Source organism: Micropterus salmoides, unplaced genomic scaffold, assembly GCF_014851395.1.
Source record: "Micropterus salmoides isolate LMB-PRFRI ecotype aquatic unplaced genomic scaffold, ASM1485139v1 Ms_hic_scaffold_17, whole genome shotgun sequence".
Taxonomy (NCBI): Eukaryota; Metazoa; Chordata; class Actinopteri; order Centrarchiformes; family Centrarchidae; genus Micropterus; species Micropterus salmoides.
Genome location: NW_024040817.1, coordinates 13,447,284 through 13,471,087, shown reverse-complemented (window position 1 = coordinate 13,471,087; position 23,804 = coordinate 13,447,284). Strand labels below are relative to the sequence as shown.

The 23,804-nt window shown below is 37.3% G+C and overlaps 2 protein-coding genes across 2 annotated transcripts; one reads left to right on the top strand and one right to left on the bottom strand.

Annotated features, from left to right (window-relative positions):
* Nucleotides 1-20: 20 nt before the first annotated feature.
* Nucleotides 21-16,582, bottom strand: cdcp1b (CUB domain containing protein 1b). Its single transcript, XM_038724820.1, has 13 exons — nucleotides 16,366-16,582; nucleotides 13,638-13,850; nucleotides 12,691-13,032; nucleotides 11,416-11,631; nucleotides 10,384-10,734; nucleotides 9,389-9,604; nucleotides 8,386-8,742; nucleotides 7,207-7,566; nucleotides 5,376-5,573; nucleotides 4,520-4,876; nucleotides 2,314-2,670; nucleotides 2,129-2,207; nucleotides 21-1,590 (listed from the first exon to the last, which is right to left on the bottom strand). Exons 1-13 carry the CDS (start codon nucleotides 16,433-16,435, stop codon nucleotides 1,089-1,091), a joined length of 3,618 nt encoding a protein of 1,205 aa, XP_038580748.1. The 5' UTR covers nucleotides 16,436-16,582; the 3' UTR covers nucleotides 21-1,088.
* A 2,980-nt stretch (nucleotides 16,583-19,562) lies between these two features.
* limd1b (LIM domains containing 1b) lies at nucleotides 19,563-22,551 on the top strand. The gene is made up of 7 exons (XM_038725503.1): nucleotides 19,563-19,649; nucleotides 19,802-19,903; nucleotides 20,978-21,045; nucleotides 21,168-21,230; nucleotides 21,868-21,998; nucleotides 22,170-22,221; nucleotides 22,326-22,551. The coding sequence occupies exons 1-7, from the start codon at nucleotides 19,616-19,618 to the stop codon at nucleotides 22,407-22,409; spliced, it is 534 nt and encodes a 177-aa protein (XP_038581431.1). The 5' UTR covers nucleotides 19,563-19,615; the 3' UTR covers nucleotides 22,410-22,551.
* The last annotated feature ends 1,253 nt before the right edge of the window (nucleotides 22,552-23,804 follow it).

Here is a 23,804-nt window from a genome sequence, read left to right as displayed (position 1 = left end):
AAATGCGCGTTTCCCCAAAATGTAAAAAGTCTCAAGTTTATTTAACATTTTTTAAACCTACATCTGCAAGAAATGTGGCGCAATTATGTAAACCTGGCTTCTGCAATTGTGGTTTCCAGTAAAAAACACTTTTCTATGATAAACATTGGCTACAGTCTTCCACACCCTCCTTCACATTATTTTTCATGGCCAGAGTTCCTGCGGTGGAAGCTGTTTTCACCATCCAGAATGCAAAAGGTGATTTCTTTTTTCAGCTTAAGAAAGAAAATGGAGTGTGATGGCAGCAAATACCTCAAGAAGTAAACCATTTCCTCATCAGGCCATTTTCCTAGTATTTATTGCAAAAAACAGGTAAAAACACAGGACCAGAGGTGCTTGCACGTTTTTCCATAGTCCCTGCTCGTGAGTCAGTGCCACGTGAGAATGAGGCAAGATTTCATAAAACTAAACACATCAAACATTCAAGAAATCATTTGACATTTTTGCTGCTTTTTTGCTGAGAGTTAGCTTAGCACAAATGCTGGAAATGGGAAACAGCTAGCTAACAAAATCCAGCACCTCTAAATCTCACTAATAAATATGTTAAATCCCATTTGTTTGATCAATATAAAAAACAAAGTTAAGGTTATGTTTTGGCCGGCTATCTCTTGGCCATAAGCAGTGACATCCTAGAGTCTCTTAATGTGACGACAAGACTACAGGAGGTCACTGTACAGATTAAACAGACATAATGTGTTAATTAATGAGCTTTAGAGGTGTTGTTAGGTGGGTTACCTCTGGACCTCCATGACCTGGATGACATAGAATCTTCACAGACATTTCATTTAATCTAACTCTCAGCAAAAAGTATCTCCCCAAATGCCAAACCTCTTTAAAAGTAGAGGATCACAGCTTCTACTCTTGAAGCTTTAGAAATGTCTGAGTCCTGATAAAGACAACATACACATCGCATTCAGAAGCTCATCTAACTCAGAATCCCTGAGTGTGGCCGAGGCACAGGAGTTCACATCGGTGCAGTCCAGAGATACTCAGGGCTGTAACGAGAATTTAGTAACAGTGGTCCATCGGGCAGTTACAGTCCTGACACACTATAAGGACTCCTCTGTTGTTGGTGGCTGTGGTTCCAGGTCAGTGCCAGAGAGCCGGATCGTGTTTATATATCCTGTGCTCTTGAATGTGTACAGTTCGTTGTCCATCATCCTGCGGTCCTGGAACCCGAGGCTGTCCTCCCGCCCAATAGGAGTGTGTGGACGGGACGGGATGAAAGTCTCAGACATGGTCGTGAACGGCTTGTAATGGTCCATCTCGGGTTCGTGGTCCGGTTCTTTGATTACAGGCAACTCTCTGTCAGTGGGGCCCGTAAATGTTTGATAGGAGTCCACCTGTGCACCTTTGAAGTCCTGCATGCTGCCCGGGTAGTTGGAGTCATCCAGCAGGTGGCTGTACACCATGTTCTCGTCTATAGAGTTGTAGACATGGTATTCGTTTTCCGACCGGCTTGTGGTGAAGTGCCTGTCACTTGGGCGGAAGATGTTCCCTTTGCCCAAGTAGATGGATGACTCCTTGTTCTTCCTGTCTTTCTTCTTTTTCCTGTTTGAAAAGAATTAAGCAGACCACAAACAATAAGAAAGACCTAATTTTACAGAACATAAATAAAAATCACAAATCAGTTTGTCAAAAATATGATTATCCAATCCACAAAAAAACCAGGGCCCACATATATCCCATTCCTTTTTTGGGGGGGTCTTGACAAACATTGTAAAATGTATCAATAATTTTACTAACAATAGAATTTATATTTTCAGTTAAACTTTTAACTGGCCTGTTTTATACAGTCTGATAATCTGCAGCAATGTCACCAATGAGACGCAAGGTTTTCCTCAACATCTACATTTTATATATATTTTTTTTTATACGTCCACCATATCTACAAAATTAACAATTTAAAATATTTGTAGTATATACACATGTATAAATAGAGATGAAATGATAAGAAACTGGCTGAAACTGAAACAAAAGAAAGTCAAATTGGCAGGCAGGAAAATTCTGCTGCGGATAGATGAGGTAGGTTAGTATGGTATGCATGAAAAGTGCGGGCCCAAAGGTTAAAACATTTTTGTACACTCACTTTGTGACACATACTACAGTCAGCACTATGAGCAAAAGCAAAAGAGCTCCCGCTATGCCGAGGATGATGGCCAAGAGATCTGCAGAGGCAAATAGAAGAGAGCAGAATTAAGTCCTTTAACTTAGTTATTTAGGGTAAGTATTCTTCTTGTACATGAAAGGGCTAAATAAGTCCTTCTTGCTTACTGGTCTTCCTCTCCAGAATAATTTTGGTCATTGCACCAAAGTGTCCGTCCTCTGGTATACAGTTGGACATGTTGATATAGAAACTCTGTGGCACCAACAGCTTCTCTTCCACCGGCTCATCCTCTCTGCGGCTCATGAGCTCCTCCTTGGACCCCAGCATCTGCACGTTGATGCTGGTGTGCCAGTCGCTGCATTTGGGCTGGCTGACGTTGACAAACTGAACGTGTGCCTGGTACTGGCTCGGTAGAGTAACAATCCAGGATATGGTGGAGGAAGGCCTCATACCCTGAGGCCAGTTGGGGGTGGCCAGCAAGGTCGGCGACGTCGTCATCGGACTGACTCTGTAAATAATGGTCTCTAAAAAGGGATGGAAATAATGCTGTGTCATGTGGGTAATTCATCGCTGCTGGTCTACACTTTTTAAAAGTGTCACCAACATTCGTTGTACAATAGCGCCCCTGTGTGGAGTTTAAAAGTAAAGTGAATGAATGTGCTCTATTTGACCATAATTATAATGGAAAATCACAATAGGAGAACGCAGACAGAGCCTCCTGCTGGGGCTGATCAAAGAATCTGCTGATTATTATCCTGACTAATCAATAAATCTTTTGGTCTGTAAAATGTCAGAAAATAGTGAAAAATGCCATTAAAATTTCCTAAGGCCACATCTTCAAGATGTCTTGTTTATCTAACCACAAAAAAGGTATTGAATTTACAATCATAGAAGACTTTGACAACCAACTAATCATTTCAACTCTAGTTCTTATAGTGTCGAATGTCACCATTCTGGATGTTTAGTGGATTTTACTTTTTTGGTGCAGCAGTCTACCCGTCATCTTCATCTGTGTCATCCACACTGCTTCAACTTTTTCTGTCAACAAACACTGAGAAAACACATCTAAACTTGATGCATTTAGTTGTTGATGTAGGGGAAGATCAAAATGTAGAACTGACATTTAATAAAGTCAGTCAAAGCAATTAAGCTACAGTTTGTGGGCACCGGACAAGCTGTAAACACAACATTGACTATCACCTTATTAAAAAAAAAAAACTGTTGCTTAATCACATTCAGCAGTTACGGAGCGACATTATCATTAATTTAGAGTTGCGTTTGTGTCCACCTAATGATTAAATCTAAGTACAATATATATATATTTTTTTTTTAAAGCTCAGTCTTGGTCTGAATTAATAAATTAGGGGAATATGTCTCTTTAGCTGATAATTGCACCACTATGTTCATAAACTAGTTGCTAACGTTGATAAGAGCAGTGACTGAATCAAAACAGTAAAAGCTGCGAGCCGTAAAACCAAAACCATAAGCTCTAAAACACAAATGCTTTGTAGGGGAGTATGAGTAGGGTATTGATTCTTTGTTGGTTTAACCCCATGAGCTGCCCTTTTCAGTCATTTGATCCCCTTGTTCATAATAAAATTGTCGCACACTGGAAATAAAGAAGGTAAAGCTGGAAAGAAAACCCTGTTGTTTGACTTCAAACTGGCTAAAATCTGTTTTCCCTGTTTCCCACAGGAATAGTTTCAGCAGTTGTTCCCAAACTGGATCTGCCAGAAGCAGATACAATTTCAACTGTAACCTGCTAACGAATTTGTTTTAATGTCCCCAGATGAATTCCATTCACAGGTGTTTTTCACCACAGACATTTTGACTTGTCATAGCAGGAAAGCTTAGATGTTACCAGTGACATTAATGATGGCTCTGTTCCAGTAATTATTGCAATGCAATACAGCAACTGATAATGTTATGTGCTGCACCTGTTGACAGGTCAAAATGTCTGCCGTAAAAAAGGTTTTAAAATTTTCTCACAATTCTCCCCCTTGTCATGAGCCGTTGGGTGGCATGCTATTTATCCACTTTAGCTCACCCTGAAATCCACTCAACTCTCTAATGTTTATAAAAACCATGAAGAAAACATAATATAATACAGCTTAAAAAGTGATTTCAGTCACTTTTTAAGCAAAAATGCCAAAATTGCTTTTCTATAATAAACTGAATATATTTGAGTTTTGCAGTATGTGGGACAGTTAACAGTTTAAATGAATATGGAACTTTGGGCTCTGGGTATAAATATATTTTTCACTATTTTCTGACAAAATTATTAATGGATTTACTGAGAAAATAATCTGCAGATTAAGCAAAAATTAAAATAATCCTTAGTTGCAGCCTGCAACATAGTCATATTTTTTTTACCTGAGAACTCCTGACTGAAGCTGACATTGAGAAAAGGCTCCGTGGTCTTGCTGAAGTCCTGGGCTGTGGCTGTGATGGAGATGTTGGCGTGCACCTGAACCTTCTGGATGTCTCCATTATAGCAGAAATCTCCAACAGCAAACCCATCGTCCTCTGCCACATGCAGGGAGACCGACTGATTACACTCCTGGCCGCGCAGGGACTGTCGGAGACTCCCTTTGGGCGACTCCAGATTCACTGTGCTGTCCTCAGGGATGTTGAGGTGCCAGGTGAAGCTGGTGAGGGACATTGGCAGACAGGAATCCAGTTGGGGCACCGTGAGGACAGTCGCAGAGCATGACGCCACATTTTGGCACGCTGTTATTAAAAGGCACAACATGAGATTGAGAATATCAAGTTCCCATGTAAAGGAATAGCCCAAATGACAAATACAAAGATAAACTTTCTGACAAAAAGTTTATTTGGACTTACATGTGTTAACTGGTGAGTTTAGAGGTGCTGGTAGGTGGATCTTGTTACCTTTGGACAGAGCCAGGCTAGCTGTTTCCCCATTTCTAGTCTTTATGATAAGCTAAGCTAAGCTAAATGACTCTTGGCTGTAAGTTTGTATTTACTACACAGACATCACAGTCTTCTCATCTAATTCTAGGCAAGAAATCCAATAGCGTATTTCCCAAAATATTGAGGAATTAAAGGTTTAAATAGACTTCAAACTTTGACTTGAATTTGGCTTTAACCAGTGAACTGTGATTATAGAAATCTACTTAAAAAAAAATAAAAAATCAGTAACAAGAAAACAAAAAAAATCTACATTATTTTAGCTATTCGTGAACGTGAAAATTAAAAAATCTCTTACCAATATCTTTATTGGCAGTCAGACGCAAATCTTCATTTGGACAGTCAATGAAAGAGAGGCGGGCATTAGTACCAGCTGCCACGTTTATCTTCTTGTCAACCTTCGAGTTGATGCTCATCTCACAATAGGGATCAGAACCCACTTTCTCTATCTGCAGAGATACCCCTTGTTGTTTGGTTAGTTCCACTGTACACAGAACTAAGAGGGGAAATAAAACATACAAAGACACTGATCAGTTATCAAAAATGAAGGTTACATCTCAGCTTTTATTGTGACAATACTTTATCATAAATCCTGTTAAAACAAAAGTTTCGTATTTCCTTTTCCTCATGTTCAAAAATGAGTCATATAAATTTGAACTCGCATAGCCCCAGTTTTGCCGCCCATGCATCACAGAGCCAAGCACTGGATCTTGTGAAAAATATATATTAGAGGATCTGAAAAACCAAGAAAGTCATTACACAAAACTTCCTCAAATCTTCAAAGACTTCTATAACCATCAGGATTAAATATTCTGCCTGCTGCATTAAAACAACAAGATTTTCAACCCGTTTCTCAAACTGTGCGTATTTTCCAATCAAGATCACCAAAAAATTACATGTACTTGAATGCACTATTTTTTACAATGTAATATATAACCTTGAAATACACTAATACAACTGATACTTGTTTTTATTTTGGTTCATGTTCACGCATATTTACTATCTTCGTTTGGATTAGACAACAAATTATACCCCTGTGCGTGCTCTGAGGTCTGTGGATCAGAACCTGCTGACGGTTCCACGCACTCGCTACCGTACTAGAGGTGACCGATCTTTTCAGGCTGTTGCCCCTAGGTTGTGGAATGACCTTCCACCATCTATGCGCTCTTCTGATTCTGTTGATGCCTTCAAATGCAGACTAAAGACACATTTATTTGTTCAGGCTTTCAATTAGCTACTTGTGGGTTGATATGATCATGTACTGTCTATGCTTTTATTGTGTGTATTTTATGATATTAATGTTTTTGTTGTGAAGCACTTTGTGGCCCTATACCTGTGAAAGGTGCTATAGAAATAAACTTTTACTTACTTACTTACTTACAACTGTAGTGCAACAGTGAAAAAAAAATAGCAGTAGTAAAAAAAATCTATTTTATTGTGCAATAGACAGACTATATTTTTAAGGCTTGCTATGAAATTTGCTAGCGATGTCCAAGGTCCTCAAAAGGATGTTTCCTAATGACTTTTGTGATCCACTGACTCTAGCACCACCATTTCTCTAATACCTTGGTTTAAGACGAAATACTGCAAAACTTCCCATCAGCCTCAGCTGTACATTGTGTTTATTGATAATTAGCAAATGTTAGGATGCTTACATGCTGTACTAAGATGGTGGACATGACATTAGACATGCTTAACATTAGCATGTTAACACTGACATAGTGATCATATTACCAAGCTAATATCAGCATTTAGCTTGAAGGTCTGCCTCACAGTGCCACTAGCATGGCTGTAATAGACACTTGGACTTGAAAAATGGATGCTTAGCTCTGTGACTCGAACGTAACGAAAATATACAAGAGCCACAAACTGGGTCAATGACTCACAACGCCAACATATTCATAACTTTCTTAACAAACTAACAAATCTCTAGTTATATGTATCAATAAAACTCAAATTAGTCTGCTTGGATCTGTTCAGGAAAACAAAGGAAGTTGAACATCCAAAAAGTGACCTTTCAGACAACATTTAAATCTGAAGTTTCAACAGAACTGGGCTCAGTCAAGCCACCACGACTCCCAGCTCTTCACGTCATAAAAATTTATTTCATTATTATATGTATACTGTACCTGGATGACCAATCCTCATTACAGAGACTCTGTAGTTCAAGGTCAGTCCTTGTAGCGTCTTGTTGGTTTCACAATTTTTCAGCACCATGTTGAAGTTGCCCTGCTGATGCTCCGGCTGTGGTTCCGTTAGGGTCAGTTGGGTCACCTTCTTGCCCTCTTTCTGGTACTCCACCTCCACTTGATTGTTGAGGCATTCTGGAGCTGTGTGATCACGGAAGAGAATCGTGTAGTTGTGCATGCCGGGCACAGTGAAGTCCCACTGCATCTGCTGGTTATCAGGGAAATCACTAGGATAGTTGGCTGTGATGAAGTCTGTGTCTGATACACCACGTGGAAGGTTGACTTTCACTATGGCCACCACTTGAGAGAAACAAGAAGATAATATATATATAAATTAAATACACTTTTAAATGATCTGATATTTTCACCACTCAATGTTGAAACTGGACAATATATAAGTCTGGAGGAAGAAAAGCACATTGTGCAATGTGCTCTCTCAAAGATATAGAAAATGAGTTGAGTGTATTTTTGTCCTTTTTACTAGAAGCCACACAATACTTTGTTTAGTAACATAAAAAAGAAATTGACTGAAACAGAAATGCATATTTTAAACATGAATGATGTACAAAGACTTCTTTCGGTAAAAACGAAACCTGTTCCTGAAGTTTGCTTTCCATATTCTAAAGCTGATGATACACGGAGCAACTTTCGGAGCAATGTTGTTGGGCAATGTTGCCGTCAATGGTAATGAACATAGATTACCACCGCAATCTCCCCACATCTGCACTGTTCGCTCCTCTCTGTCCTCTCTGCACTGACTTGCTGATAGATTCACCTCTTCTGCTGAGTCCGCAGTTATGTTCTTTAAAGGCCATGAGATGAGATGACATTACATTGTTGTTGTTTTTTTTAAATACCATACTTATCCAAACATATGGAGTGAACCACCTGACATACTGCTGAGAAAGGCTCTGTCCCGAGGCTGGACTGTTTAATTTTTACTGTTGTTAAAAATATTGACGGGAGTTTGAATGGAGGTTTTCTTACTTGTGGAACTGATGGTTTTCTTTTGGTTTTGTCTATGTGTTAGCTTAAGTTGTCTTGTTACATGATGTTTGATATGTAGCGGTGTCTTTTAAACAAATGTTTGGCATTACACAGCCTAATTAACTAACTTACTGGTGGTCTCAGGCCCAACAGTGAGTTTGAAGTCAACAGGATACAGCTTCCTGTCCGCAGGCACGTGTAGAGAAATACGGCCCTTGTAGCGAGGCAGGATGGTAGTCACAGTTCCTCCTCTGCAAAAAGTGCCAATGGTTGCTGGCCCCATGCGCAGATAGGTAACAAGAGAGTATGTGTGCTCATCTGGACAGATCTCCCCATTAGGAATCTGTCGCATTCCCATTTCTGGGAAGTCCAGTTGGAAGGCCCGGGTGGGAACAACTTTCACATCCCAGGTGAAGGTTCGGTTGAAGTCAGGGAACAGTGAGGACTCGGCCTGAACAATGTTACCAGAACAGGAGTTCTCTGCGCAGGCTGGAATTTGTAGACAAGAGCATAATTGTGATTTAGAATTTTAAAAGTATAAAAACAACTGCATTGTTAAAGCATTAAAACTAGTTGGAAAAACAGAGATGAATTTATCGCAAGATGTCAACAGGAAATAATTTACTGTTGGTGACCATTATCAAATCTAAATAAATCTAGTAAGTCATCAATGTGAGGGTGTTCTTTTTAAATGGTCTTGAAAAGAGAAAATCATAGGACTGTGTACTTAATCTCATGCTTCCACAAAGACAAACAAATTACATTTTTTTATTATTCATTAACAATACTGTTGAAATTAATAATCTTTGAGTTGTGTGTTATTTTATTTAAATGAGAAACAAACATGACATCATGTCAAAAACATCACCCTAAGAAGAGTTAGGGTTGTGAAAAATAAGTTAGTAATTCAAGAGATTTTTCTACCATTCTAACACATTATCTGAGTCATTCCACTGTAGTTTGGACGAGAGTATAAAGACTACTACGGTACCATTCATATACTAAATACGTCTTTCAAGGTGGCTTAGGAGCCTTTTAAGAAGACTTTCACAGTCATCAGAGAACATGTGAGAAACCTGAAGATAAATATTTATTAAAAATACCGTATCAAATTTCTATGTTTAGATATTCATACCAATCTGTCTGTTGATCACCACACTGAAGACATCCTGAGGCCGAGGGCAGGTAAACTCTACCGAGATGTTGCTATATTTTTTAAGGGTAATTTGTGTCTGTTTGCATGTCTTTCCAGATCCTTCCTTCATACACACACTGCAGTCAGGCTCGGTGGTCACTCTGCTGATGATAATGGAGGTGTTCGGATCAGGGGTCACCAACAAAATCCTGCCACCTAAAGTGAAAGGTAGATCAATGTAAATTCAATTAATATGTTAAAACATTACATATTCTTTTAATGGTTTACATCAGTATAATGTATACAGTCCCCACTTTTTAGCTATGCTAGCAGTGTGTGTGTGTGTGTGTGTGTGTGCGCCATCACTTTGGTCCAGACATTATTGGATGGATTGCCATAATATTAAGTACATACATCAGGGGATGAATCCTAGCGACTTTGGTGATCGCCAAACATTTAGTCTAGTGTCACAACAGGATTCACATTTTTGGCTTTTAAATATCGTGGCAACTATTGGACTGATTGCCATAACACTTGGTTCAATAATTCATGTCCCTGTCAGGACAAAATCTAATAACTTTGATTATCCATTAACTTTCAATCTAGTGCCAGCATCAGGTAAAAAGTTGTTATTGTTGTTTATTACCAAATACCTGCAAAATTACTGACATAACCATCAGCCTCTGCTGTACTTTGTGTTTAGTGCCAATCAGCAAATGTATGCTAACACATTAAACTATATGCAGTCTATGTGTTAAACTAAGATGGTGTGCGTGGTAAACATCATACCTATCTAACATTAGCATGCATGTGATTATGAGCATGTTCAAGCTAACATTTAAGCTTTAGTCACCAAACTATACCCATGGAAAGAGCTTTGCACTATTATGTAAAATTAATATATTTTAATGAAGCATCTTTCATTTTGAAGGACATAGCATCAGTTTTTAAGAATATGTCTTTGTAAAATAAATAGCTATTAATCAAACACTTGCCTCTAGGTGCTGCGTTGACAGTGAATGCTGGTGAGTTCAGTTCTCCTTCTTTGGGCAGTTCTACAGTCACAGTCGTCACTCCAACCAGTTCAAGATGAGACAATATCCCACCCTCGCAGTAGCTGTTAGTTTTGATCTTTCCGTCACTTTTAGTTGTACTCACTGAGTACTGGTAGCCATTTTGGCAATTTTCTGCTCCAGATATCTCCTTTAATCCATCACCAGCAAAGTCCAAAGTTAATACAGTGGCCTCTGGTACAGTAATGTCCCATGTTAAGGATCTTCTAAAGTCCTTGAAGAGGTTGGGATCAACCTCTCCTGCAGCAGGAGTGCAGGAGCTCTTGGTGCATTCTGGATAAAAAAATGTTTGACTGACATATGAATTTTATACAGACTTCCAGTATCATGCCTTTGGAGGACAAAACATCACTCAATCATCTATAAATAAATTTTAAAAAGTACATACATAAATAACCTCTGAAATAATTAAAGAAATTATTAATAAATATTTTGATTACTGAATAAATAAATAAATGGTCATAATTGGGACAGAAATAAATATATTTCATTCATCTCTACATTTCTATAAATCTTTATTTGTTTATTTCTATGTTTCTTTACCAATTTTATTTATTTATGTATTTCAAACTTAATTAATCTTTTTACTCATTTCATAGAAGTAAATAAAGATATAAAAGCAGAAATTTAGAAATACAGAAATAAATAATTACAGACAGAAAGATTCATTCATATACAAAATTATTTCCAACATTTATTTAGTTAATTTAACATTTAACTATGTATTCATTACAGTTTCTATATATTAATTTTTTATTTTATTAATTAATAAAAAAATATTTCTGTATTTATTCCAGCAATTGTTTAAGTATTTTATTTATTTTTATTGATGAATAAGTAATTTGTTGTCTTATATCCACGAGAATTTAATGTATAGTTAATCCCAAATTAACCAATCTCAAATTCTGATGGTAACTGAAGTAAATTTTGAAATGTAGACTCCACAGTTCTCACCTATTCTCTTCTTCATCTTCACACTGTAAACATCCTGAGGTTTTGGGCAGCTGAACTCTAGCAACAGTTTTTCAACGTTCGTCAGTGTCTTTTCTGTAGGGCTACATTTGGAAGTGGAGCCATCGCCAGAGCACACTTCACATTCTGGTTCCTGAGGATCCCGGCTAACAATCACAGTTGTGCTGGAATCAACACTTAAAACCACTGTTCGGCCCTCTACAGGGGGTAAAAAGGAGAGAGTGAGACAGACCCCAGGATTAGGTTGCAATAGCTATTTGTAAATAAAAATCCATCATTAGGTCTGTACATAAAGTCCTTCTTAAGGTCTTGGTGGCTATTAGCTAATCTCAGACTAGTGAAATCATGTGAAATTAAATTTAAACTTAAAAATAAAAAAAATAAGCATTCTTGCAAAGAGTTAGATGAGATTGATACCACCCTCTATATGCTATATATGAAAACGTCCGTCAGCAGCTGGCTAAATTAGCTAAACAGCTAGCCAAGGCTCCACTGGTCTGGTAAATCAGCCTACCAACGCCTCTAAAGCGCTCTAAACTCATGCATTAATACGTACCATGTCTGTTTAATCCTACTCTTGGTTGGAACCAATAACTTTGTGGAGTCTGCTGGCTGCCTGGCAACTGGTCCTGACCACGAAATAGTCTGGCACAGAAGTGGTTTGTAATTTACACATTTGGTCTTTGTGTGGCTCAAACAAACAAGAGCATTTTAACATATTTTATGAACGTTACCTCTAGACAGAGCCAGGCTAACGATTTCCACGTTTTGAGGCTTTGTGATAAGCTAATTTAGTTTAATTTAGTACAACAGACAGCATGACCTCATCTAATTAGTTGTTGTTAGCAGCTTCACATTTAGCGTATAACCATGTATCAATCTTCTCATCTAACTCACTGCAAGAAAGCAAATAAGTGAATTTCCCAAAGATGTCAGTTTCAGGGGACAAGACGATATTATTAACCAATCGTTTGTAAATGTAGCTATGACTTTGCTTAATTTACAAATGAATACAAGGAGAAATATGTGTCTGTAAAATTCATGCAGTAGGACTACTGAAAAATATCTATATGAAGCTATCATTAAAGGTAGGCTTAATACAGCCATTTATTTGCATAATGTTTTGTAGTTTGAAGTTATTTTTGTGAAATGTACTTTAAAATCATCCAAGTTAATTTTGAATTTAAGAAAAAATAAAATAAAATCAACAATGCTACTACAGGCTTTCTTAAAATAGTTTGTATACATTTTTCTTACTTAACGGTCCAGCGGAGGCCTGGAACAACACAGATTGGACCTGAATCTTTGGACTGACTTGCAGAGACACAACAGCTTCATTGGGCAGGTCTAGACGAGTCACAGAACCACCTTGACAATACTGAGTGTGGCCCTTGCTATTTGTTTTAGATGTGGCCACCGAATACTGAAATCCATTAGGGCACTGCTGTGACGTCGCCATCAGTCCCTCTCCGAGGATGTCCAGACTCACAGTTGTCTTCTCAGGTGCCTTCAGCTCCCATGTGAAGGTTCTGGTGAACTCTGTTAGGATGGAGGGTTGAGTTTCTACTGTTGTAGGGCTGCAGGCGTCCTTAGTGCACTCTGGATTCAAATGAAGCGCAACAAAATGCACAGATTGGTATGAGAATTCAGCTCTCATGCAAGGTGCACATTGCAAGTCTCTTATTTATTAACAGAAATGTATGTTAATTAAACAGAAACATTAAAAGTCATGGGAATTAAATGAATTGTAGCACCACAGCAACCTACAGAATATCTAAGGCACAGTGGAATGAGGTCAGGCAAAAATGATGGGGGGGCTGGGGTTTTTAGCTAATATGCAGCATCTGATATGGTTGATCTTATTAAAGAGCGACGATCCCACTAGCTAACAGAAACAACTACACATTGTAAACTCAGGCCTATTCACTATTCCACTTGAATGAAACCAAACAATATAAAAAAATTGCTGACTGACCACTAATTTGAAAGTAAAAACCCAAATATTCAAATTATTTGATTACATAGAAGATAAAATATGCTGACATTTTTATAAAAGTTGTTTGTACATATGATAATGTTTAAACCTACAATATGCGAAGAAATTTTAATTCATTGACCTTTTTTGCTGAGTATATTTGAAAATACAGACCTGTAAAGCTAAGACTAGTTTACTGTATGCATCATAAGATCATCTGTAAACTCACCAATGGTCCGATTAATCATCACACTATATGCCTGTTCAATGGGCTGGTTGCACTTGAACAACAGTTGGACCTCTTCCTCAGGTACCAGAGACAGAAAAGATTGGCATGTCTGTGTGTCATTCCCCCCGCTGACTGTACACACAGTACATTCATCCAACTCGGTGGACACCGTCACTGTCGAGCCTTTGTCTGGTCGCACCATCTGTAGGCATTCTGAGGGAACAGATCAGAGGGAGTTAGCTGCAAATAGCCTTAAAGATGTTATAAACTGTGATCTAAAAATTTTTTTTTGCCAGTATTGTCCGTTTGCAACTGCATTTCAGCTCCTTGAGATCAATATTCCCATATTTGGACTTGGGTCTTTGGATACACAAGCGACAACATTCTTCCTCATAAAAATATTTTCACAACAGTTCTTTGATCTTCAACAATACAGCGGAAACGATTCACTGATTAATTGATCAACAGAAAATGTTAGCATGTTAACATACTAAATTATAACTTAACCATTATACCTGCTTAGCATCACAATGTTGGCATTGTCTTTGTAAGCATTAGCATTTAGCTTTAAACACTGCTGTGCCTTCTGAAAATGAGGATTTTCTGCTTTTCATTGTGTATAATGATTTTAAACTGGATACTTTCTGGTTTTCACAGTTCACAGACAAAACGATATAATGAACAAACGATCAGCAGATTAATTAAAAATGAAAAACAGTTAGTTGTAGAAGCCGTATTTTAACATTGGAGGGGGCTGAAGGAATAAGATGAGTGGACATTAGTTAGTTCACACTGTCCAGCTCTCCTGTATAACAATTTAAGGTATCAAGGCACAAACGCCCACACAAACAGTTTTATGTTGACGCTAACAGAGTAAACAGTGGTATCAGGCACCCAGGCACACCTATCCCCATGTTGTGTAGTGACAGACCAAAGCAAATTCATTACCCCCGAGTCATCTAGCTGTGAGAAAAGAGAAGAACTCAAGGTGAACCAGTTTTTAAAAGCACGAGTAACTGCTGTTTCTGTGATATTTGACTCGTATATTGTAAATGCAAGCTTCTTCTTTTACTGAAATTGTGCATACGCAGCCTTTTTAGGTGATACTGTTACTGTAATTTTATACATCAGCAGCTGAAAAGCTACATTACAGGTTTGGTTTCACATTTGTCCCTGTTTTGGTCTCCCCTGTGGTTCCAGTGCAGCTTAAGTGGCTTAAATCATGTCCTTTTCCATTAGAATACTTTCTATACAACAGCCGAGAATAACTTCATGTAGATATATCAGTGTCCGTGTAAATGTCAGATATATCATTATCAGATTTTTTTAACTCCCAAATATTGATATTGTTATTGGCCTCAAAATAGAGATACACGTGTATTTTAGCTAAATGGAATACTCTATACTATACTATAATTTTATATTCTATTGATTTTGCTAAAACTTCTTAAATAAGAAAATCATAGAGAATAATAATGCACAAAAGAGAAAGAAAGAAAATACATACCCATGAGAGCATTTATAGTTTATATATGCACACACACACACACACACACACACACAAATACAAATATAGCTATACATACACCAGCTGCATACACAAATATTAACTGCTCTGCTTTCCACAAATTCCTCTCCTCCGAAAATGGTCTCCCAGCGACTTAACAAAACATCACAATTATGCTTGTTTGGATCTTATCTGAAGCTCTGCAGTCCCTCCTAGTGTTTGCAGTCTAGGATTTAAATCAAAAATATAACTTGAAAAATCCCAAATACATTTATGAAACCATCCTCTAATAAATCTGAACTAAAAGGCACGCCCAAAGTATATAAATAAGTCATTGCAATATATGTTAACCCTGGTGGCAGTTTTGTTGCTGCAGTAATAGATTTGAATTAAATGAAGGTGTGTGGTTAGTTCACACATAGCAATACACCAGGAATTCACAACCTGAACTTGCAAGGACTTGAAAACAAGGCAGAGCAATATAGCACAAACAGTTGGCTAGAGGGCTTCATGTGACAGTTAACAATATGGGTGTGTCAAAGATGTCACAGGTTTCTGTCATATTTAGAGGCAAAATATAAATATCATAACTTCCACAAACACTCTAAAAGAGAATAAATTCACCATGCTGCTGCTGACTTTTGCCCATAACATGAATCAAGGCAGAGGGGAAGAAATCACTGAGCTTAAATATAGCAAACAATATAATAAACAGCCCGCCAGATTCATAACTCAGCAGCAGATTGCTAGTCAATCATTAATGAAGCTATGAAGAATTCATGCCTCCAGGAAGCTCCATAAATGTCTCATAAACTTTCAGAAAATGGAGGACTAGAAGTCAGGACTGAGAGTGAATGTGCTTCAGCCTTTCATCTCCATGGTCAAGTCAATCAATCATACATAACGCTGACTTAACGTCCTCTATTACCTCTTAATTTATTGACAGACAGCTTAAAACATAACTCATTTCATCGTGAGTGCATAGGCTACAGTCCATTTGCATTAGGTTTGCCTGAGCACGCTTTATCACAACAGACATCATGACCTCATCTCGGTTAGTAGGCGATGTTTGACAAAATGGAAACTTGAATAAATATCAGGGCCTTTCATGATGTTGTCCGGAACGCAATAAAGTTAAAGGGGAACCAGGTAAACACAGCGTCACCAAACAATAAATGAAAATGTGCCTATGTTTCTAGCTAAGAGACATTGTTATCCCACCTGATGATTCGAAGACCGTCAAAAACCAAAGTCCCAGGAGCGCGCAGGTCGCACTGAGCCGCATGTTCATTAAAAACGAGGAATTTCCTGTTATTAAAAATGTAGTTAGTAAAATTTTTTTTTAAAGGTGCTGTTTGTCTCTCAAACACGCAGTAGCATTTTCATTCACTTTCCAGCGACAGCGAAGGCGTTGACAGCCACTTCCTGCTCAGCATTACGGCGGAGGGCGTGGACCACAGGTAGGTTACCTGCCCAAACTTGACCGTTGGAGGAGCAGGAGCGGGCCCTGCCGTTGTTCCCTTGAGCCGAAACACTGCTGAGCTGATACGTAAGATATAGACTGTTGATAAGACACGAGGTCCTTATTTGACTTCACTGTGTGGCACAATGGGTGCCCTATTTATAAACAGCCAAACATGCCAAGGATTGTTGGCATCGTGCTGTGTATCCCCAAAATGAGGCAGGAGAAGGGTGCGGGAAACAGAGCACAAAGTAGAGGTTACTTTATGTTTCAATACCCAAAATGAATAGTGTTACATGCCTCTGATTAATAATATAATTTAAAGAGAATAATATTATACACATCAGGAATTAAGATGGTTAAATTTAGTCCCTAGAGGGATCTTTCTGGTGACAGTTAAAATAAGCAATATGTTTACATTCTAAAACCAGGTTGTGCCTGGTCAGGTGCATTGTTTTCCACAGTGAAATGATGATGAAAATGTGATTAACTGTGTGTGATATCTAATAGTAGGTTTAAACTGTGTACAACACTCCCATGTTGCAGAGGCTCCTGCCTCCACATGCCCCCATGACGCAGACATTCCTACACAGTAACATACCTGAGGGCAAGATCACTCACAAACATACGTTTGTGTTACATTTTTGAACGCTTTAGCTGCTTGTCACCTTAATAATTTACCTATAATTTAATTGCAGAATGCCTAAAATGATCCGTAAATCCAACACCAGCCTAAGCTAGCCTCAGTTTTGACTCCTGTAGCCTAATTTCAACATATTTTCCTGTCTAAACCACACGCACAAACCACAAAACTAAACAATACAGATGAACGAGTGAAAATGGTACAATACTCTCATTTGTCCTTATAGGTCCTTATGAGAGCACTTTGATCCATAAAACACACACATGCACCTTTGCAATGAAACACAAGTGACACTGAGTATTTTTGTTGAACCAGTCTGACAGCTTGCAGAGTGGGTGGTGTGTTGAGTTTAGACAGCCTCAGTGAGTCTCAACAAGGGACCTCAGTGAAGAATCAGCAGCTGTCAGACTCCCCACTCCCCTCCCATGTTACTGTAGAACATGTGCTGTGGAGAGTTTCATTAAAGTTTCCGGTGCCAGTAGCATGCCAGTTTGGAGACAATATAGGTTGTGTAACATGTCCAGTGGTGTTATCAATACTGGTTTGTTGTTTATCATAGACTAATAAGATTGTGAAATGCTTAGTTGGTCATCAAAAGTAGTTTTGTCTACATGTTTGGCATCTTCTTACTTATTATTTTACAGAACAGATTGTGTTTTAAATAGAAAATATGAAACATAAATCAGAGAAAGATCCATGAAAATAGAAGAAGAGTACGTAAAATATATAGTCACAGAATGAAGGGCCTGAACAATCCACACGAGGGCAGTAACACAAAACATAGGAGCAGTTTGTAAGTTTTTTAAGGTTCAGTATTTATACATGCGCAGACATTTGAAAAGGTGTGAAGAATGAGAAAAGCTGAGGTAAACACAGGTGTAAGGCTGCAGTAAAGCAGACAATAGCACCAATCATTGCATTTCTTTAATTTTTTTGAAAGATTTTGGACACTGTTGGTTAAAAAAAGCAGGCCTGTTTGTTATTAACATGTTTTTAATATATTTTTTTATTTATTTAATTTATTTTCCCCTATTAGTAAGTGAGGGCTAACATAGTTACAGCAGCTTATGTTAACACTCATTTGGCAAAATATTACTCATTATTATACAAGACTGGAGATTTAATTGATTGGTTATCCATGCACAAAGAAGAAGATTTCAGTTGATTTAAAATATTTAATAATGGGGAGCTGTTTGGAGCTGTCTCCTCTTACTGGTACACATGCAAAAACGTGAGAAACCCTCCACTACCATCTGAAAGTAGGTTAGAGTTTTGAATGGACCATGGCTTTTGTCATGTATGAACTTTGTTTCATCCATCCTTACAGAATTGCAGTGATGGAAAATAAATTGACTTCAGTATTGTACTTAACATTTTGTAGTACTTGTAGCCTACGTTTCTTAAACTCTGTTTCTATTTTATGTAGCTTAAATCCTTTGAAATCATATTTATGTGTCTTTTTATATTGCCTTGTGTTCCTTCTCTCTCTCTCTCTCTCTCTCTCTCTCTCTCTCTCTCTATATATATATATATATATATATATATATATATACGTGTGTGTGTGTGTGTGTGTAAAGCACTTTGAAGTGTCTCATTGTTGAAAGGTGCTACACAAATAAAATTGCTTCGCCTTTCCTGCCGCATTAACCATCTCCTGACCTCTCTGACCCTTTGGACTGACCCTAACCCCTATTGAAACTAATGGACTAAACAACCTGTTAAGAAAGTAATTAAAATGAGTTCCACCTCAACCAGCTAAAGCAGTAGAAAGCTGCTTTTAAAATAATAACAATGTTATTTTACTCTTAATACTAAAGTACATTTTGCTGATAATACTTCTGTACTTTTACTTACGTAAGATTTGGAACGCAGTACTTTTACATTGTTGGACTGGTCATTCTACTTAAACTATCTGAATACTTTTTCCACTGCAGAATCGCTGTTAGTGAAACCAAGAAAATTGATTGAAATGAGGTATTCTCTGCAGCTAAGAAGTGACTTCAGTTTCATAGAATTTAGGGACATTTTTCACACCCACCCACAATGACAATAACATTTATTTGAATGGTAAATTGATAATTTAAATGCAGATCCAGCACCATTAGTATCAAAATACTGCCCTTGTGGTCTCCTAACTTCTGCTAAAATATACCAGTTGCCATCCACTAGTTGCCAGCCACCCTGGAGGAGTCAGGGGGTCTGAAGGCTTGTTACCACAGACAAACCAAAAGCAGCAAATGCAACACCCATAAACCCAGAGAGCAGCTCCCCTTACAGCTGTCTGCACCGCACATAAAATTAGACCCCCAGACAGTCGTACTGTAGGCTCCAGCAGGCGGAGACAAATGGGAAAAATACTGTAGGAGATGGACCCAAATTATAATTCTAATCTTTACTTTGGTAAGGAAGGAATACACTGACTATACTACCTCTTTAATATGGTATTTTAATCTATTCCAGCACTCTACAGGCTTAAAACAGATGATTATTCAGCAGGTGTGTGAGTGTTGCATTTCATCTTTGTGTATTGTGTGTTTGTGGTCTGTATTCAGGGAGCTGTGCAGGTTGCAGTAAAGCAGTGCAGGGGGAAGGGAGTGCCTGCCGGGCGATGGGACATTTATTTCACGACGCTTGTTTTACCTGCAGCGTTTGCAGTGAGTCCTCTTGATGTGAGAGTGGATGTTTTGGTAGAACGTTAAGGGTCCAACATACCTTAAAGCCCCTCAAAACCTGACATATGTATTTCTTCATTAAATAGTCTATTCATAAGCAACAATCAAATTAAACATTGATCTTGAGTATTGGGTATTATTTATTAAGTAGTTATAACTCAAAAACTCAGTTAATCTGCTTGGCCTGGTGCTTGGCTTGAGTAAATGTATTTTACATTCCAACTCTGAACTAACCTGACCAAGTTTTTATAGGTGTAAAAACATAGTTTTTATAATTGTAAAAATAATTGTAATTGTAGTATTGTATAATTTTATTTTTGATATTGTTAGTATTATGTTTAATGTCACTTATCAATTTACTTTATTCCATGCTATCCACTTGCTGCTGTAATGTTGAAATTTCTCACCTGTGAGACAAATAAAGGCTGATCTTAGCTTATCTTACCAGTCAAGTCTGGAGAGTTACATTTCCAAGGTAACTCAGGTCAGACTTATTCAAACCTCCTTTATTAACTGAATTTACTTACTTTACAACTTTAAATAGGCCTGTGGTTTGATAACATTCGGCTGATGGAAACCAAGCATTTTCTAACTGAGGCCCGCCCACTTAAACCAGTGAGAAAAACATGAACAGAAATCCAAAAATAATTATGTGAAATAACCAAAACTGTTTTTATTTGCTCTTATTTATTATGTTTACCCCTTTAATAACATGCTTTTTAGTTTGTGTATAGTTTACTGCACCTTCAGGATCTCTTTAGTACCTGTTAATCATTATCTTTTATTGCAGTCTGGTTTTTTGATGAACCTGCTTTTGATCTTTCTATGTACATTATCTAAATGTTTTTTCTGTATTTTTGTTTATTTGTTAGATTTTTTATTATGCCCTGGTCCAAAGAAAAATATTTCTCAGCACTATTTCTTCTGCCTGAAATCACAATAAAAGTTAGAACTTTAGTCTTTTACAAAACAAACTAAAAGTGTGTTAAATGTCAAATGTGAAAATCAGAAAATCCCCATTTTCACCTTGTTCCTTTTCCTCTGTTTTGTGTGTAGGTAAAAAGCTCAGCAGCAAGCCATTTTATACAGTGTCAGGAAGAATCTATTGTGAGGAAGATTTTTTGGTAAGAACATCTTGTTTTAGCGTGGTGATACAGAAGAGTTAAATGCTGCACCAACATATGATTTGTATCCAGTTTTTACTGCCAGACGTTTAATGGGTGCATTGTTGTGGTATTTAATGTAGTATTCAGGAGTTCATCCATCTTCAGAAGTGTGCAACAGCTGCGGACATTTAATCATGGACTTGGTGAGTAAGCATTCATTTACTGTATGTACAGTGGTCGAAGAAGTACTCAGATCTTTTACTTAAGTAAAAGTACCAATACCATGATGAGTACTCCAAGGACTCCATTAAATAATATTATATAAGTCATTCATTTAAAATCTTACTTTGGTAAATCATAAATTATAAATTATAATCAACATGTACTTAAAGTTTTAAAAATAAAAGTACTTAATTCTGAGATATTATTATATTTTAGATTATTATATTATTAATTATTAATAAAGTAGCAGATCAGTGGGGATAGTTTAAACTTTTTTACACAGTAAAGTTGGATAGTTTTGCCCAGTAGTTCTTAACCTAGGGGTTGGGCCACTCGAGAGTCCCAAAATAGATCTAAGGGGCCATGAGATGACTAATGGGAGAGGAAAGAAGAACAGTTCTACCACACAAATCTCTATTCATATTTTTTTACTTTATATATATATACCACTGGTTTAATCTTCAACAAATATTTATTTGTATTTTATTTAAAAACTTTTTTGTACTTTTTAATGTAAAATCTTTATTCAAATTAAATCAAACTTGAGTAAATGTACTTAAATACATACCACCACTGGCTGTCACATTGTGTAAAGAAGAGCTCATTTTGCATCATCAGGTCTTGCAGGCTCGGGGGAAGTCCTACCACCCGTCCTGCTTTTGCTGTGTTGTCTGCAGACAGAGCCTGGAGGGTCAGCCCTTCTCTGTAGACACAGATAACAGGGTTTACTGTGTCAGAGACTACCACAAGTGAGTTTCTTATACACAAACTGTACAACAACAATGGGCCAAGCCCTTTAACTCACACTCCAGACAAAAGGTGAAACCATATCCTGCCAGGGAGGCCACACATGTCACGCCCGGAGTGATTTCACTGTTCAGTTTCTGTGACCTTTTGCTGAGTCTCATTCATGTTTTCAGGGTCCAAGCGCCCCGCTGTGCTGCCTGCAGAGTGCCGATACTGCCAACTGAGGTGAGCTGAATTCATTGTTTAATTAATGACAAATAGCAGTAATTGATATTTCATTTTCTGAGTAATTACTTTAATAATTTATCTCCATTTGTTTATTGTTTCAGGGGTCTACAGAGTCTATTCGAGTGGTATCATTTAACAGAAATTACCATGTAGAGTGCTATAGTGGTGAGGTGAACCTCATTTGAGGACAGGAGCAGGCTGATATACATCTCTATGTGTTTTTCTGCAGGTCTTTGTTTTGTGAATGTAAAACATTAAAGAGAAGTTGATGAATCTGTGGCGTTTTGCACAATTTCATGTCTAAAATAAAGTCACTTCAAACGTAAATGGTGTCATTTAATATGTTTCAAATTTCATACAACCTTTACTACATGGTTTACTGTGATGAAGGCCTCCTTTTTGTTGTCTTTCTATGTTTCAGGTTTTATCTGTGAACTTTTCTTCAGCTCTTACCATCCCTGAAAAGAGACATCTTGTTACAAAGGCTCATTGATATTGGTGTTAATGTTGACCTACTAATGTGGATTAAAAAAAACATTATTTCTACAGATTCCTTAAGTAAAACTGTGTATTTTTCCTAAACACAAGCTCTTCAGGCTTGCTGTAAAACGGAATTGAATATTAATGTATCATAACAGGGCACGTTGCACTTGATGGCCAACTTATTGAAACTGTTTCAAATATTTTTAGCGTTTCTGAAGATACCAGCCATATTTTCTAGAAATGCCCACAATGTCTTCTCTTTCAAAGACTGAACAGCTTTCAAGCGAACCAGTCAGTCTTGGAAATATTTTACAAAACATACTGACGGTGTTTTAACATTAACCTGAACTGCAGACAGAATAGTTAAGAATAGTCTAGAATAGTTTACATGGCCAGAAAATGTATTAGGAAACCCCAGAGGAATCTGAGTGATATGATTACTGTCAGGTCAAGAGATGAAGCCATGACAGTTCTCAGCCTTTATTTTCTCAGACTGAGACTCTGAGCTTTGGAAAGTAGTCTTTTATTCCAACTGCAAACAGATCTCACAAATCTCGCACCACTGGATTTTATTTTATGTTTCAGTACTTTGTATTTTATTTGTATATTTGCAGTGTTTTACACTTTTTTACACTTTTACACTTCAGTTATGTTTTGTTGCTATATTTGTTTTATATTTTCATTTTCCTCTGTTGCTTTTATGTTTTTGTGCGCTAGACACACTTTTCCACTCTGCTGGAAAATAAAGTTGTATGTATTCTAATCTATTCTGGAATCCTGTATGGAGTGAAGTATATGATCAAATATAATGAATATGCATTATCACATTGCCTGACTTGACTTGAAGAGGATGAATTAGCCTATAATAATAAAATATACAACCTTATTCATTGCTACTATTTATTTGACCAAGCTTTTATATCTTTTTCATATCAAATGTCTTTAAAGTATTTCAATTGAACTTAAATTTAAAATTTTAACTTAAATTTTTCTGAATTAATTTTATATTTTTATTCGCTTCTTTGTATCTGTAATTGTATCTTCGGGTTTGCAAAGCACTTTGAATGGCTGCAGTGTTTGGAAGGTGCTATACAGAC

Bases quoted from the DNA above. Each gene is read 5' to 3' on its own strand.
- limd1b (XM_038725503.1), top strand. From the start codon at position 19,616: ATGGACCCAAATTATAATTCTAATCTTTACTTTG. The intron at 21,231-21,867 runs GTGAGTAAGCAT...TTGCATCATCAG, and splicing joins GACATTTAATCATGGACTTG to GTCTTGCAGGCTCGGGGGAA. The intron at 22,222-22,325 runs GTGAGCTGAATT...TTATTGTTTCAG, and splicing joins TGCCGATACTGCCAACTGAG to GGGTCTACAGAGTCTATTCG.
- cdcp1b (XM_038724820.1), bottom strand. From the start codon at position 16,435: ATGAACATGCGGCTCAGTGCGACCTGCGCGCTCCTGGGACTTTGGTTT. The intron at 11,632-12,690 runs GTAAGAAAAATG...TACCCCCTGTAG, and splicing joins GGCCTCCGCTGGACCGTTAA to AGGGCCGAACAGTGGTTTTA. The intron at 8,743-9,388 runs GTATGAATATCT...TACAAATTCCAG, and splicing joins GGTGATCAACAGACAGATTG to CCTGCGCAGAGAACTCCTGT.